The 17,300-nt window shown below is 34.1% G+C and overlaps 1 protein-coding gene across 1 annotated transcript in view; it reads right to left on the reverse strand.

Moving 5' to 3' along the window:
• LRRIQ1 (leucine rich repeats and IQ motif containing 1) overlaps nt 1–17,300 on the reverse strand; it is a 115,069-nt gene that overhangs the window by 14,227 nt on the left and 83,542 nt on the right. The window contains exons 22-24 of the mRNA XM_086461917.1: nt 8,024–8,156; nt 6,400–6,460; nt 1,338–1,458 (exon numbers count right to left, since the gene is read on the reverse strand). Of these exons, the coding sequence (XP_086318043.1) occupies nt 1,338–1,458; nt 6,400–6,460; nt 8,024–8,156 (315 nt within the window). The remainder of the gene's footprint in view (nt 1–1,337; nt 1,459–6,399; nt 6,461–8,023; nt 8,157–17,300) is intronic.

Genomic DNA, 17,300 nt, shown 5'->3' on the forward strand with positions numbered 1-17,300 from the left:
TTCTGAATATATGAATTTAATGATAATTTTGCCATTGACATCAGTAGCTTACATTGTCTCATCTAAATTCAGGATCTTAGCAGTTAGGAATCTTGTCTAATTTAAATGGTGGGGCTTTGTCTCTAGCCAATGGAGAGAAACAGGAAAACTCAGGACACAATCCACTCTTTTCTAAGATGGCAGACAGAGAGAAAGAGTCATATCCTTTCTCCATGGATGCAATTAACTTAGACTAGGATGATAAATCTTATCTAATCTAATTTTGGGAATGTAAATCAAGTGAATAAGCATGGACAAACTATACTCACTGTTATTTTTTCCCTGTGGAGGACTAATATAATGTAAATAAATCTTTATTCCAAAGCCTTTACAAAGTATGTCAGAAAAATAGATATCAAGTATTTTTACATGTTTTCCCCGAAATTTAATTTGTTTTCCATTGAAAGTGAAAAGTCAGCATAGATGAAAGCATAATCAAAAAGCAAATCCAGAAATTACATATAATTTATGAAATAACCTGACTTCTATTTTGACATAAAACTTTTCAGGAAACTTCACTATTTAAACTATTTTAGGAATTTCAATAATTTTGCTAAAGCTATTTGATACTGCTTATATTTTCTGTAATGTACAATTTTGGGGTTTGGAGTTTATTTATTTGGAAAATACACTATACACAAATGACAAAATAACGTATGTCATATTATTAGAAACATATTAATATTTTCTTCAGTTCTATTACACAGAATAAAACATGAAACTTAAAATGCTACCATTTTATGACTTTCAAGTACTATTTTTTAATTTTTTCTGTATATAGATTCTCTTGTTAATTTGTATGGTATTAGAGCAGTAAAAATATAAGGCTTTAAAAGGATCCTCTGCCACTGAGCTATAGTAAATTCAGTGGGATGCATATACTACAGCATAATTAGTAATCAACATGACAGAAATCTGTGGCTTGATTAGGATATGTGTTCTGGTATTCAGTTATCAAAACATGTATTTTTCAAACCTCTTTCAGAAAAAAAAAAGGAGAACATTAAACAACCCACTTTGTTTTATAATTTAGAGAAAAGAAAATCTTTCAAGGACTTGATCGTCAGAAGACTTAGCATACGTCACAGGGAACTTCCCATTAAAATCACAGAAGGAAGTCTATTGATATTAAACACAGTTTTTAAACAGAACTGTAGAAAATACATGAAAAGGTTTTAGGTAAGAAAGAAACAGAAAGATAAGTAGCATGTGTTATTAGGGATCCCAAGAATGCTAAGTTCTGCCTAGCATTTTAAAGAGATCTTTAAAACTGATACTGAAAAAAACCGATAACTTACTTGAAGATCTTGCTGAGTGTCTGTGTGGCTGCTTATTTTTTTCTCTGTTCTCAGTCAAAGCACTTCCACTGGCCATGGAAACAAGGTCTAAATCCGTGTCTTCTCTGCTTACAGGGCTTGCCTGGAAGCAGTGGGAGAGAATGTACACAATCATGAAACAAAATATAACATTTTCTGAATGCAGCTCACATTACCCCAAATAAACAAACAGGGTCTGTCAAACAACCTTCTTCAAAATGATACCACAATCCTTTATTGTTGCCTAGGCTGAACAAATGCACTATGTCAAAGCATTTTTGTAAATAAGAGCCGATCTTAAAATTGTGGTTTGTGATCTGAGTCAGTGCAACAACAAAAGAAAACATTTTAGTACAGTAATTTTGAAGAAAATCAATCTTGCAGATGGCTGATGAAACCTTAAACAGCTTAAGATCATTTACTGACCAGTCTATAATTTAAGTTATAGTTGAATGTCACAGATGTCATATTGGATTATTTTCTGCAATATTTATGTTTTATCCAGGACACGTATCAGTTCAATCAGTCAAGGGCCCAGTAAGTAATTTAATCTTTTAGTTTTTTGCTAATTAACCATAACCATTGGACAGCATTTTAATTATACTTTAGGTAAGAGTATTATGTTAATTATAAACTTCTAACATCCAGTGGTGGTATATTTTGGCAGGAGGCATGTTACCTGCACACAAATACGGCAAAATAGAAATGAAAAATCTTATTTCATTTTAGCAATGGGTCCTTGTTTTGTAAACATGTAGGACAAAGGTTGAAAACACTGACCTGGAAGATACCACACACTGTAAATAGTAGATTGTTAGTTTTGCAGAAATGACTTCACATTTACCCAACAAGAACTCCCTTTCCTTGAAATGTAAAGCTATTTAACACCAAAAGCAGCCATCTAATAGTACTGCTGACTAAATACTGAGGGCCAGTAACGATGATGGGGAAAAATGAGATACTATGGAAGAGCGATCTACAAAATCCCCAGTGATCCCCAGCCAGTATGAATATAAGGACATACTTTTCCATTCTCTGGACCTTCAGAAGAGGAGTCCAGAAGGCAGATTGAGTCTTTCCTCTGTCTGGGTTGAAAATCCCCAAATCCTTTCAGAAGCTAGGTATCTAACTGAGTAGAGTCCATTTTTTATAAAAACAAACAAACAATAAAAAAGGAAAGACTATGCTAGCGGCAATGTCACAAACTTTTGCATACTATCATAGTAGCTAGACTGCTTGATCAGGGATCGAGAGACTGGGTCTCAACTCCTTCCTCAGGGGGCTGAAGCCTGCAGCTCCCTTTTTCTCAGGAAAATGCCATTACTATACACTTGTGGGCTATTCTGGAGGAGACAATCTCCAGACTTCCTGTTCAAACCAGCCCAGTGTACCAAGAGCAGCATTGCACCAATGCAGACAGGCTTTGTAGTCCAGCCTAACTCAGAGAACTCAGATGAAATGGAGACCTGTTTCATTTCTTTGTCTTTACCCAGTCACTGTTTAATGTAAAATTCATTAAAAAGTTCATGCATTCTCAAACCAGCAACTCAAAAGATGCAGAGATTTTACACTCTTCCTTAGTGACTGTGTCCCCTTTGTGTCAGCACAGAAAGTTTATCCCTTGTTTTCTGATGCTTGCCTTTTATATGTTTAATGACCATGATTTTAAAGTTTTGCACAGGTAGCAGGCTATATTATTGCTGTTAACATCAATATTTTATTTTCTCTTCCATAGCAATGTCAAGAAACTTTGAAAAGAGTAACAGTTTTATCCTGTCAACCCTTTATATTTTTGTTCTTAATATTTACAGTCCCTTCAAGCTTGTGAGAGCTCCATATGTTTAAAATCTTTAAATAGAAAGCTTTCAGTCTTTCCTGAGTAGAAATAATGCAATCACCATCATGCTCAGAGAGATACAAACCAATGGAATGGATCATTCTTACTTTCATCTAACCTGTTTCAACACACAGCAGAAGATTTCTAATGTCCCAATTCCCAAAGACCCAGGATGCCATGATATTTTAAACAAACAACTTTTCCACAGAATTATTATCCAATCCCTACCATTATAGAATCTGAGGCTTCATCATCTTGTAGTCAACAATATTCACTGTTATATCCAGATTTTAATAGGGCTGTCTGTCTCTCTGATGTAAAATATTTGTCATTTTCTTTCAAATAAAGATAAGTGTTTTCACTCAATTACTACCGGAGTAATATTTAAGTTTGTATTAATTACTGGAGCAAACTTAATTTCAGGTTTGTAAAGTACCTGATTGAAAGTCCTCTGAAGCTAATTAAAACCTTCCCTTTTACATTTATAGCTTCGAGCCAAAAGTTTGGAAGAGATTTAAGATACTTGTACACTTTTTCAAAGAGTGCAGTATTGGACTTCCATCTGTAATGATCACCATAACTCTTCAGACTTCTTGCTCTTACTTTTATTACTACAATCCTTTTTTTTTTTTTTCCAGTTAATTGGAAATTAATTTCAGTCAGGAGGAATCTTTGCCTTGAACAGAGCTCTGTATCTGAATATTTATCTATTCCTATGTTAAATTATCAAAATATTCTGTAACCTTCTGAGGTAAAAAGTTCTTTTAAATTCAAGTCATACCTTAATGATTTGGAGATACTGATTAATAGTGAAGTGGTTAACCATGTAAGTAACTTACACTACAAAGATGAATCAGAAAGTCTATCCTATTCATCATTTGTCAGCAGAATCATATTAATTTCAAGTGCCCAGTTTAAACTGTAAGTCAGCATGCCTTCCTAAGCACTTATGTAGTAGCAGTAGTAAGCAAAATCATCAAAATGATCAAGATTAACATAATAAGGTCTTAGATATACTGCAGGTTGCTACACAGGGTTTATTCCCCAATGAGAAGGGCTAATTTTTTGTTAATATTCAACCATTGAAAGACCATTTTGTACCCATGAAAGAGAATGTCTTAAATTCTTGGAATGTGCACAACTATCAGTTAGAAAATTATATTAAGCTAGTACTTTAAGAATGCAGGCTTATGGAATACATACAAATTAGGCATCATATTACACACCAGGAAACTTTACGATCGAGCAGATGACAGATGAATAAACTACTGGAAATGCCCAGGAATGACTTTGTCTTGTAATTCTCTCTCTCTTTTTTTTTTTTTTTTTTTAATTTATATTTTTCTCTTTGTCTTTCAGTTTACCAGAACTTTTCCTACTTTTTGATAATGCAACTGTTAACTTCATTTTTGTCATGATTTCATAGCATTCAGCTGAGTTACTGCGCAAAAGCATTAGGAGTGTGTTCACATTTCAAACTTTAAATAAAGAGAACCCATATAAATTTTAAAACCATAATTCTACAGCCGTATCTGTCTACAAACCACACCATTATTTCATTGTCTATAGAGTACTGCTTTCTGCATTAGAGATACATTTTATACCTTTTTCTATTTTTTGACCATCTATTGCATTTTTCTCTGTATTTCATTCATGTGGAACAGTTATGTAATTATGTAGCATAGGTTGTGACAATCCCATAATGTTGCCAGTTACGTGGGCCCACCACATAATACTGTTGTGGCATTGCAGCAGTTTTTTGTGGACAGAAGTGCTTACTGTAAATAAGATACAAGCTACCTATGTGCGCAGATGCTTACCGATAATTACATAACATGTAATTTAGATAACATTATTAGATTATGATTTGCTCAAATTAGAGCAATTACTGTATAAGACCTTACCTAACAAAAAACTATTATTGCTGCTGCAACCAAAACCCATCACAATGGTTGCCTGGTTTATGATTTCAGCAGTAAACTTTAACAGGAATTTAAGAATTGGACACACCCTACATAAGAGAAAATCTTTGACAAGATCTGATTTAAAGAAAATAGTAACAGTAACATCTAAGTCTTAAAAGCATTTTCTCAACAGTAAATTTTAGAAGAGTTTATGGAAGTGTTTCCAAAACATGCATCTTGCATAGGTGGTGAAATTAAGGAAGACAGAGGTTAGAAAGGGCCAAGATTGCTCAGAGCAGAGACTGAGGCATATGACACATCATCTAACCGGGAAATATTTTTATGCAATATTTTATATGTATATGGATATAAGATACTAATTCTGTATAGTTTGTAAGTTTTTGCTCATTTTTTTAACCCCCACTCAATTATATTAACTAGAATATTGTTAATTTGGCAATAAAATGTAAAGTGTGTGTATAGATATGTGTGTGTATATATATATATACACATGCACATACAGTATAAATTGGCCTGTAGGCATCGTAACATTGCTTACTATCAGAGGAACTTTTGGGTATCTCTGACACTGAGTCTTTCCATTTTGTAAATCTTCAGATTGTTAAAACACTCCTGTTCCGCACCCCCACACCCCCCCCCCCCCCAGAACTATCCATTTCAGAAAATAAAATTATTTTTTTTAAAATGCTGCAAAGGAAAGAATGAATCATGAAAAGAGTAGAGGGCATTTTATGATGTAAAAAAAATTGAAGAGAAATTGTAGGAATAAGTCTGATTTTATACACTGTTTTTTAATAATGCCACTGTATTAATATACAAGTCCAACTTACTGCCTTTTAATAAATGTCGCTGGGCATATTAGAATAATTTAGGTATGTGACCTACAGAATTTAAGAACATTTAAACTTGTTTGATTAACAAGCATCCACATTTTCAGTCAATAATGCAATTGGTGCTGAACCATATTTAATTTTTTTTAAACATTTTTTAAAAGTTGATTTAGAAGCTTTAAAAAACACATAGTAACATTTGGAATCTTAAAAACAAAACCATTGTCAGATTATGAAACTAGAACCCTATGTACATTCATGGGTTCTTGTGCTCAAATGTTTTCTTCTGATCTCCATCAATGGGAGACTGGATTGCCAAATAGAGACAACATTAAAGAATTATATTCAATCAAAAACACCTCCTGTTTTTTTTTACACCAAGTATGCATTTGGAAACACCATCAAGGCATAGCTGAATTCTGCAAAAATCCCACAAGGAAACAAGTTCTTACCACAAGTTGTACTTGTCTACTGTCACGTATCGCAGGATCTAACTCAGGCAAAAAACGACAGCTGGGAAAAATGTAGAATAGAAATTTCAATAAATCCCACTGTACTGCATTCACTAAAATACCAGACAGAATCTTTTCCTGGAAACACTCCCGCTTAAGCAGAAATGATACTATTTAAAATAATTCCATGGTTAAGATGTATCAGAGTAATTAATATTATTTGATAATAAAGTATTGGAGTTATTAATATGAAAATATTTGTACTTAACATTAAAATCAAGAAATTATTAACAACTAACATTGTTTATTCCTATGATAGAATACTAATTTAAAAATATAAATGTCAACAAATGCAACCATGCATGAATTTTTGCACGAACTGACATAAATTATAGCCAAATCAGTTGTCACATTATGTAGGAATAAAATTGTTTTCAGTTACATAAATGTATCAGCCGTTCTAAAGAGTCTACCAGTGACATTGCAATGGACATCTGTGGGACTTTTGCCACATTCAAAAATGGTATAATAATCTTAAAAAAAAAGTCAGTACAAATACTAGTGCATAGCACACACCTGCAGAGGTAACTTAACATTAAAAAAATTTCTTTTATACGTTTCTCTGTCTTTTTACTTTAAACCAATACTACATGTTCTGCTCTGGTGTTTTTATTCAAATTAAAAGTCACTGGAGTTATCTTAAACAAACACTGGGAGTGTTTCACTATTATGGAGCATGAATGACAGACAAATATTTTCTAAGGAATATGTGCAGCATATACTTCCTACAGTTAATTTAGAAATGTGGAATATTTTTTCCATGAAAAACATAACAACATGCAGTCCATCGCATTACAAATTAAATACATTCTAAATGAAAATAAAGTTAAAATGCTGACACTAAATCCATTGCTTGTCTACTGACACCTTGTTTGGTTTTATTAGAGGTGCTTGGCATTGTGTCTACTAATGACTTCACTAAGATATCAATGGTTATATTGAATTTATAACCAAAATATACTTACTATGTCTTCATGTTAGTTTAGGGAATGAGATTAACCTTTTCTTTTATTGTTGCTATTTTACCTGTTTAATAACCAAAATTACATATAGAAGGAGCTTGTTTACAACATTTTAATAATGTATACTATGAAGATGTAAAAGTTTGGTTTATATTTTGAAGAGAAAATACAAATACATATTACCTAGTTAAAAAGTGGTTTTTTTACTTCCTTAATCAAATCTAACACTATAGGTAATGTTACAGTTGATCTAATTACATAAAACCATAATATATACCAATAAAGTTACGAAATGTATGATGAATAAGCACTTTTTTCTTCACTCTTTCCAGTATAAAAACCACTGCATTGCTAGCGTAAAGCTATGTAGATATTTATCATAAGATTCTGTACTGGTTATCATTTCATTATCACTGTGCAAGAAGTATCTGTACAATGACTACTAAACCAATTCTAAAGGGTACCATGTTCGGGACCCGGAAATACGGTGTACTGTCTGCTGGCTACAAAGTCATGTTTGTTTTAGAACCATTAACCTAGGTTTCACTTTACAAGATAAATTTAAAATTAAAAGAAATCTAATTTAAAGGCAATGACCTCACCACTTCATATTTTTGGAACTTGCTGCTTCATAATCCAAAAGCTGTGTATGAAGCCATTGGTATGTAAAGTCTTTTCTCCTTTGTAATTTCTCATCTAAAGTAGTATCCAGCTGAGAAAATTCTTCTCTTTTACCTGGGGAGGAAAAAAGATACTCGTGTCTTTCATTATTATTTTAAAAAATAATTTTTTAAAGATTCCCTAGATAAAAATTAAGCGTATTGCCTTTTACAAAAGAAAAAAAGGCGATTACTAATTTTTCTTGCAAAGAGTCAAACTAACTTATATTTCTTTATATATATTTAAGAAATACTTTACAATAAATTTTGAATTTTATGGTTTATTTTCTCTCTTGGGATTAAATATTTGCCTTCTGAATAAATTTATTGAGAAATAGGATTTCCTGTATTCTGAAATACATATAGAAACAGATATTATACATAAATTGCTTGCCATAGCATCTGCGAATGTTGCTTATTGTGTTATCTCTATCATTAAAAATACACATTCATTTGTATTTACAATTCTATTTAGCAATCTATAAGGTAAAAAAAAAATATCACCATTATATGCAGGAGTGGACAGATGGTAACCTTATTCCTCTGATCTGTCTTTTACTGATATGATTTATTAAGATATTTTAATGGCAATTTCTGATACTGGATTTCAAAGCAGTTGCACACATGATACTTTTTTTCACAAATTACTACCTACTTTTACATCACAAAAGACACACAAAGATAGAGAACAAAATAGCAACATTATGGAAAAAAGCTGTACAATTCTGGAGATCCTTCAGTTTTTGGGACCATTCTGCTGAATACCAGATGTGTGAAACTCAAGGAAGAGGATGCCAGAATTGGAAGGGCCTGCAGAGGAAGCATCATTCTTGCATGGGGACATTCATGGATTAAAATAACTTTTTATTTTCTACCTTTATATATCAACTTTACAGGTTATGCCTTTTTGGCACCTTCAACTCATGGCCTTTATTAGACATCAGAAAACTTTTTTTTGTTCAAAATTTTTTTGTTTTTCTCTTTAATGTGATTTCAGATGGTGCTACCTTATCCTCCCTTTTGATGATTATCCCTTTTTCCTTTTGTCCTGGTTTGGGCTAAATCAGAACTAATTCTCTTTTAGTGCTTTAACTTTTCAGTTAAGTCTCCTCTAACTAATGGCATTTTCTGAAACAGTAGCCTGTTTTTCCAGACAGTGACTGCTCCTAGCAGTGATAAGGCCTGGTGTTTATAGTTCGTACCAAGGAATGGTGTGCAGAGAGGCCCTTGCTTATACTTGTTCTTATGGCGACCAAGGTCACTGCTAAATCTTGTACTCCATGTTGGGGTGCCAGGAGTGAAAAGGGTAGCACCTACAGGGAGGAGAGAACTGGACAGATGACCCAAACCTGACCAACAGAGTATTCCATCCCATATACATCATATTCAGTATAAAGCTGAGAGATCACGAGGGTCTCGCTCTCTTTGTCTCTTCCTCTCTTCTTTGATGGCCGACATCTGAGGAGGACTGATCCGTGCATCCCTGAATCCAGTGCCTGAGTCCAGCTCCTGTATCCCATCCCTGTCTGCTGCCGAGTCCAGCCTGGGACTGCCCCAGTGGCAGCCCTGTGGTGTGGTGGTGACGTATTGTCATCAGGGTGGGGGGAGTTTGGTTCGGTATCGGTTTTGTGTATATTTGTACATATTGTATATATTTCATTTTTTCCTTATTCTTCTTATTATCTTTTCTTTTATTGTTATTGTTCCATTAAAGCTGTTTTAGTTTTCTTTTCCAAACCGTAAAGTCTCTCTCCCTTGTTCTCTCTCCTTTTCCCTTTTGGGAGGGGAGAGGGGTTAGTAGAGAGCATCTGTCATTCGTTAGTGACCGGCCCAGCCTCAAACCGTGACACCTTTCAAAGATTTTTCTTTCTCTCGGTGATAGGTGAATTCAGCAGCTACCAGAAGTTGCTTAGTAAACTGTAGGAGCATACCTGTCCTTTTGCATTTGAACTAGTAAAGAACATAGGTCACCTCACTTTGTATCAAGTCCATTTGCCCACTACGAATGATGTAACTATCAATAACTGTAAAGGGCAGGGGGAAACGTCAGAACTGCCTTTGGGGTGAATGGTTTCCTCATACTCCTTATTTTAAGCCTTAGTTTTCATTCACGTTTTGGCAACTTAAACTGAAGTTACGTGCTATTCACCAACTCACCTTTTTGAGAGGTTTGCTACATTACTTGCAGTATTTTTTAAAGTTATCCTTCTATAAAAATTATAATTTACTTTCATAAGCTGCAAAATGTACTTCCTCACTTGCATTTTACCTGGCTTTGCAGTGAGCTCATTGCTTTCATCTTTTATCTCTAAGGGAATATTGTTAAAGTATCAGAGCTTCTTATTTCATAGTCTGAAATATAAATGTGTTGTGCTCTCCATCTATATTGGTATAGAGAATCTCTATTTCAACCAAACCCATTTCTTAGACTGAACATGTTCAGTTGCTAAACACATAATTAGCCTATTAAAATTAGGCAAAATCCTGGTCCAGAATATGAAGTCATATATGTTTTGCTAGTGACTCACAGACTAGAACACAGGCAGAAGAATTTATCCTCAGTTGATATAAAGAACTCTGATTTGCCTCCTTTGGAACATACAAAATGAAAAGCTTGGACGGACAGTTACTGTAACTACCCAAGTGAGGTTGTGAGGGCTGACTAAAAAGGTCAAGCAGTTTTGGCTGGGGTAGAATCAATTTTCTTCATAGGAGCTGGTATGGGGCTGTGTTTTGGATTTGTGCTGGAAACAGTGTTGGTAACACAGGCATGTTCTAGTTACTGCTGAGCAGTGCTCACACAGAGTCAAGGCCTTTTCTGCCTCTCACACCACCTCGACCACCCTGCCAGTGAGTAGGCTGGGGGTGCACAAGAAGTTTGGAGGGGACACAGCTGGGACAATTGACCCCAACTGACCAAAGGGATATCCCATATCATATGATGTCATACTCAGCACAGAAAGTAGGGGGACGGTGCTCGGGGACTGGCTGGGCACTGCTTGGCTGGTGGTGAGCAATTGTTTTCATTCGCATCATTTGTCTTCCTTAGGTTTTATTTCTCTATTTTCTTTTTGAAAAATTTCCTTTCATTACAATTTACTATTTTTATTTTATTTTATTTCAATTGTTAAACTGTTCTTATCTCCACTTAAGAGTTTTCTCACTTTTACTCCTCCAGTTTTCTTGGTCCTCACCCTGCTGGTGGTGGGAGTGAGCGAGTGGCTGTGTGGTGCTTAGCTGCTGACTGGGGTTAAACCATGACACTGCTCAATAAGTGCCAAATATTAAAATATAAAGAGCCCTAATTACAGAGTTCATCACCTTCCTTGATTAAAGTGGGAGCCATTCTTGTCTAAGTTTATGATATTGCCTTCCTCTGTTCCTGGTTTGGGAGTACAGTTTCTAACCTTTACATTTTGAAAATTTATAGGTTCCAAATCTGCAACTACGCTGGTACCCTTTTAGCTCTTCAGATGAAGAAGATGCTGATTTGTAAACAGGAGTAAGAAACAATCTGCATGACTTTGTAAGAGCAGTCTTGGAGATTGAGCCTTCTGCATATGTTCTCCAATGAGTAATAATTCCCCAATTATCTTTAGGTTTTTTCTTATCTGTGTTTACAGAAAAGTTGGTCCAGTATTACCATCTTTATCAGGAGAATTACTTCTTCCTATTAAAAAGATCAGTATTATTTATGCATTTACTGAAATATTTGCTACCTTTTCCTCCATTAAAAGGGAAATAAATCTCAGATTTAAAACCAGTATTAGAAGTTCACATCTGAGTCTGTCTGTCAGTGATGGTCAAAAGAAAATGCACGTACAATAAGCTATGATAGAACTTACAAATAAATGAATACTTTTCATTTGGTAAGTTATTTTCCTAAAATGATGGTTAATAATTTCCCTTAGTTCTAGTTTGAATTTTTGACTGAATAACATTTGAAACACAACTGGGTTTATTTATTAACATTTTATTTTTATTTTAAATTAATTTTTATTTATTTTTGCATATTAATTATTGAAACACTACTGAAACAAGAAAGTGACCAAGATAAAAGTGCACACAATAGGGTTTCTTTTCTTAAAATTGTATATGCTATTAAAGAGAGTACTAGTGTTAATAGTGGCTTTTTTTTCTCAAATGGGCAGACGTTGTTCAATAATTTGTTTAATAATGCTGCATAAAACTGTATTCTTATTTGGAACATACTCATATTCTTTATTTTAATAGTAACATCTATCTTTTTAATTCTTATGAAAAAATACTGTGTTATGAATTAAAACACAGAATTATCACTTTTCTATTCCACTTATGAACGTCATGTGTTTGAGGATCTGGTGTATCCGTCATTAACAGGCATTTGCTTGATAGGGCTCTGCAATTTTTAAAAACCTGGACCTGATTTTGTAGAAGTACTAACACTGACAAATTCCACATTAGTTCCAAAGAGCTGTAAGCATTCTGCATCTTTGAAATAGATCAGACCTATAATCTTTAATTGTTAAACCCAGACAACTCTTAGAATATCAAAGAAAAAAGGAACACATCAAAGAAGGCACAACTCTGTCAAAAACCAAATTAATCTCAGAAGTATTTAAAGTATCGTACCCTCATTAGATTATCACTTTTAAGCTTTCAGTCTTTTTGACTTTTTTTTTTTTTTTACATGACACACACGTTAATAATTTAAGATTGGAATAGTCTTACATTTGGCACTACTACAGTAATGATTTTTAGGTGTTGCCAATTAATCATCCACACGTATATTGTGCACTTAGGCCAGATCCAATGCAGCTTTCAGGGGCATCTACTGCCTTTTTCCTACAAAACTTGGGCATCTATGTAGAGAGAACTTATTTAGAAAAGCCTGGGCACCTGAAATGTCCTTGGCACTGAACATTGCACGAAGATAATTTCTTTTCTAGGTCCCCAGATCAACAGGCAAACACATAAGAACCTGAATTTTGGGATCCAGAAAAATGTTGTGCTCCACCTGCCAAATTTTTTTTGCTGGGCATGCTCTGAGACAGCACAACTCATGTTCAGTTTAAAATATAGGCGCTACTTATGTTCTTTAAATTAGACTATCTCTGGATAACCCATTAAGTGAGTTAAAGGAAAAGGGCTAAGAATCTGTGAACAACTTCTGGTGAAGTGCCCTAAATTCTAGAAATTCTCACATGTTTTTCTTCAAGATTGCTGCATCTTGTGCCCTCAGCTGTAGCAGTCGGCTTTAAAAAGAGAACTGAAATATACCCAAAGGGAAGAGCTCAGCATGTGGAAGGTGGAGATTCAAATCTCAACAGGCTAAGGAGCACCTGAAACCTGTTTCCCACTGCCTAAGGAGTACCTCACACTCATGTTCGCCAGTGCTAGGGCAAGTGTTCTTAACAGCAAGCCAGTATACAAAAAGAAGGAAGGTGGTTACACAACATCTACATTCAGGGTGATCTTTCAGATTCTGTATTTTAGTTTTCAGATTTTTTGCCCAGTAAACACTGATCCTGATTGCTGTAATTTCAGTTAGCAACTCAACTTTCTCAATTTATATGCAAGAGGATGCTGAGGAACCTGGTTGAACGTAGTGATTTTTTTTAAAAATCTATTTGTTGATGACGGGAAGATAAAAGGTCTAACTTTAATACGTCATGTGTTTCCTGAAACAGAGAAATATGTGGAGAAGTCTGCACTGTATCCAACCTTTTACAGTTAAATTTTGTGTTTAGAGGGTTATTTAACTTGCTTCAAAACTTGCTTCATACAGAATACAATACAAATAAAGTAAGAGACTAAGAAAACTAAGACCTACAATGTGAAAGAAGGGCTTGGAATTTCTTCAGCATTCTAAGTTTTCCTCCCTTAATATAAAAAATCTGTGACCCGAGTTAATTTTCTCAACATGTATTCTGGAAATGGTGCTCTTAATATAGGAATTAAGTAGCTGAGCTTGGGTATAAAATTAGTGTCTGTGCTATTAATACATTGAAATTTTTCTTGCCTGTCAGTATTGCGGTATTTGTTACTGGTCAGTAATATGTATTATGAGGGAGTGTGAGTGTGAGTCTGTGTATGAGTGTACAAACTCTATAAAAATATTATTCTGAGTGAAAACTAAAATTATATATACACAGCGAGGTTTGTTATAATTTCTCCTATGTCTTATATAAAATTATGTTATAATACACATTAATATATAATCTTGAAATCCCAAACCTAAAATCCAACATTTTATCTCAATTTCTCCATATGTTAGTCAACAAAAAAATGGCATTATATCTATCATAATCTGTAAAATTCACGGGGAACAGAAAGCAAGAACAATATGAGTAAAAACATTGTTATCAAGACAAGAAACAAAAATTTGGAAACAGAACAGGAAATAACAATAATAAAAACCCCACAACCACCCCCTTACCTCCACTCCCCAAAGTACCCAGAAACTTATAGTAGAATGTGAGGGGAATTTCTTCTCTTTCACAAAAGCCTTGATACATTTGTCAGAAGTCTACCTTGTCAGAAGTCTACCTTGTCAGAAGTCACTAAATACACCTAAGCATTACATAGCAATCACTATATGCCCAAAATACTGGTTTTGGAAAAAGAATGGTATTTAGACTGGTCTTCCGCGTGCTCACAGGTATTCAGTGAATACATTTATATTAGCAATATATATAAGACTTCCAAGCAGTTGATAGTATGATGCGGCAGATTGATACGGAGTTCTTTTCACCTAAAATTATACTGTCTCCAGATAATGCTTGTTTACCTACAACTCAGGTCTGGAATTTTCAGATAGAGAAACACATCTATTTCTACCTTAAAAACACAGAAACTTGTTTGTGACATAGCTATATTTTATGGATTAGTTAATTTTAGATGTTTTACTTCTGAGTAACTTTTGACTAAATCAACTTCCATCTCCAGAATAAATGAAATAAAAATATTTATAGCAGTGTCTGAGTGAGTTCACAGCTGAATAAAAGAAGAATCAGAAATTTTTCACAAGAATACCACATCAGGTCATGATCTATACAATTTCTTGATGCTCAACAATGTTTTATCAATTACATCACAAGGAGTTTTAAATATGGGAGTGCTGATCAACCCACAAAAGCACGTCTTTCAAAAATTATAAAAACAAATAGTGAAAGGAAAAAAAAAATTTCTGAGGTTTTTTCTAAAACTTGTGCCCTTTTTCTCTTTTTTTGCCAGGTATTTCAGATTTTTTTCAGACTATAAATAAAGTGTACTCTATTACTATTCCATCTCAAAACCTCCTCTTCTCTAATCTCTTTATCTGCTATGGTAATCAACTCCATTTTACCACATGACTGTTCTTGACCTCACCTTCACATCATTCGTCCTTCACCGAATCCATGTATTCACCACACTCAGCTAAGACCACAGTCTTTATTTTGGCTGTCCTTTTTCTCCCTGTTTTCATTCCTATTTTTTGCTGGTTTTTACACTGTGCTCTATTTCTGGGTGATTAACACTAGTAATAAAGCTTCGCCTACTTAGTTCATTCTGCTTCAGTGGTTACCAGATTTCAGCCTGTGCTTTCTGTGTTATCTCTTTGTCTTATTATTAGATTATGCAAAAGCTGAACCTTTTTACTGAGATTCCTAAACCACTGAAACTATACAAATGTCAGCTTCTGAATTCAAGGAAAACAGGATTTTACACTTGGGCTTTCCCACACATTATTTTCTATTTTGCTACTTGTTCCTGACTCTGTAGAATACACCGCCACTACTGTTTATGAGTAGTAATTAGTATTTATCCCTAGCGCACTGTTTATGCTTAATTTGCACCTTTCCCCACACTAAGGCAAATACAAGTCTTGCTTAATCTTCAATGGTGTACATTTAAGACACCTTATTTGAAGTTGTTTCTCTCTATTCATATCACAATAGTGTCGATGAAATTCTCCTGGTATCTCCTGTTTATTTAATCTCTTTCATTGCAACTCTGATCACAGAAATATATTGCAAACTACTACTCCATATTAAATTGCTTATGTCTTTTACTCTTCTTGTGAACATGGTACGTTTTTCTTTGAATTGCTTCATAAGCTTCACTTTCATGGTACTGACTTCAAGGCAGCATTTAACACTGTTCCTACCAACTTATCCAACTTTCGCAACTTTTATGGGTTGTTACCACTTTCTGCACTCTTCCATTTACGTCAAATATAATTTCCTACTTATCTTCTATAACTTCCTTCATAACAATATCAGTTTCATATCATATTTCCTAAGACATACAACATCTTTCTGAGTTGATCTGTAAACCTAAAGATATGTTTGACCTGAGGTGTCTACTGGAAGCTGCCACACATGCAATTGCTGATTGCATTTTTTGCCAATTTTTGACTGCTCTGATCTGATTCAGACAGCGAATTTGGCATAAGAACTTGAAAATCTCTCTGGGGAAAGATATAGTGGAGGGCTAGTAACACTAATAATGTAAGAATAGGTTGCTTGGGTCGATTAAAAATAAGTCTTAAAAACAAGAGATGGGAAGAAAAAATAAAGGAACAGTAGTGTACTGATTTAATACACGTCCACACTCTCTAATAAATCATATGAGATTCCCTTGTCCACCAAATAAAAATGATTTCTTTAAAAAAAGTAAGTCATAAACCAAAATAATATTCTGCCATTTGATTAAACTGGTTACCATTTTGTACCATTTAAACCATTAAATTTACAGTTATGTAGACTACTCTTCAAACACATTCATATCAAGGAAATATTCAGCAAAACTGGTTTATTTCTTCAGAATGCTACAGCAGTCATTTAACACTGGAATTAAACATATAGTTATGGTTATTTATTTTAACCTCAGTGAATGACAAAGCCCATGTGATTTTTTTGCCATAGAAGAGCAGAAGAAAAACCAGGAGAATAAACTGCATAAACATTTGGAAGCCTTAAGATTCTAATTTCTCTGAAACCTTCCAAGTTTGCAAATGCAAATGTCAACCCCTGGTGACTTGAGTCTATGATTCTGCATTTATTAAGTTTTTTATTAAATGCTATATAGGTACTGACTCTACTCAGTTGAAATGAATCAGCTGCTCTGGGTATTTTGGTTTGTACTAAGGCAAGTATTGAAGGCATCCAGTATTAAACTCTTCAGACTCTTATATTGTGGTAATAGTATAATAAACAGCATTATTATTAGGATAGTGAGAAATTTTCATATGGATTAA

The sequence above is a fragment of the Leptosomus discolor genome, chromosome 1 (genome assembly GCF_034619465.1).
Source record: "Leptosomus discolor isolate bLepDis1 chromosome 1, bLepDis1.hap2, whole genome shotgun sequence".
NCBI classification, from domain to species: Eukaryota; Metazoa; Chordata; class Aves; order Leptosomiformes; family Leptosomidae; genus Leptosomus; species Leptosomus discolor.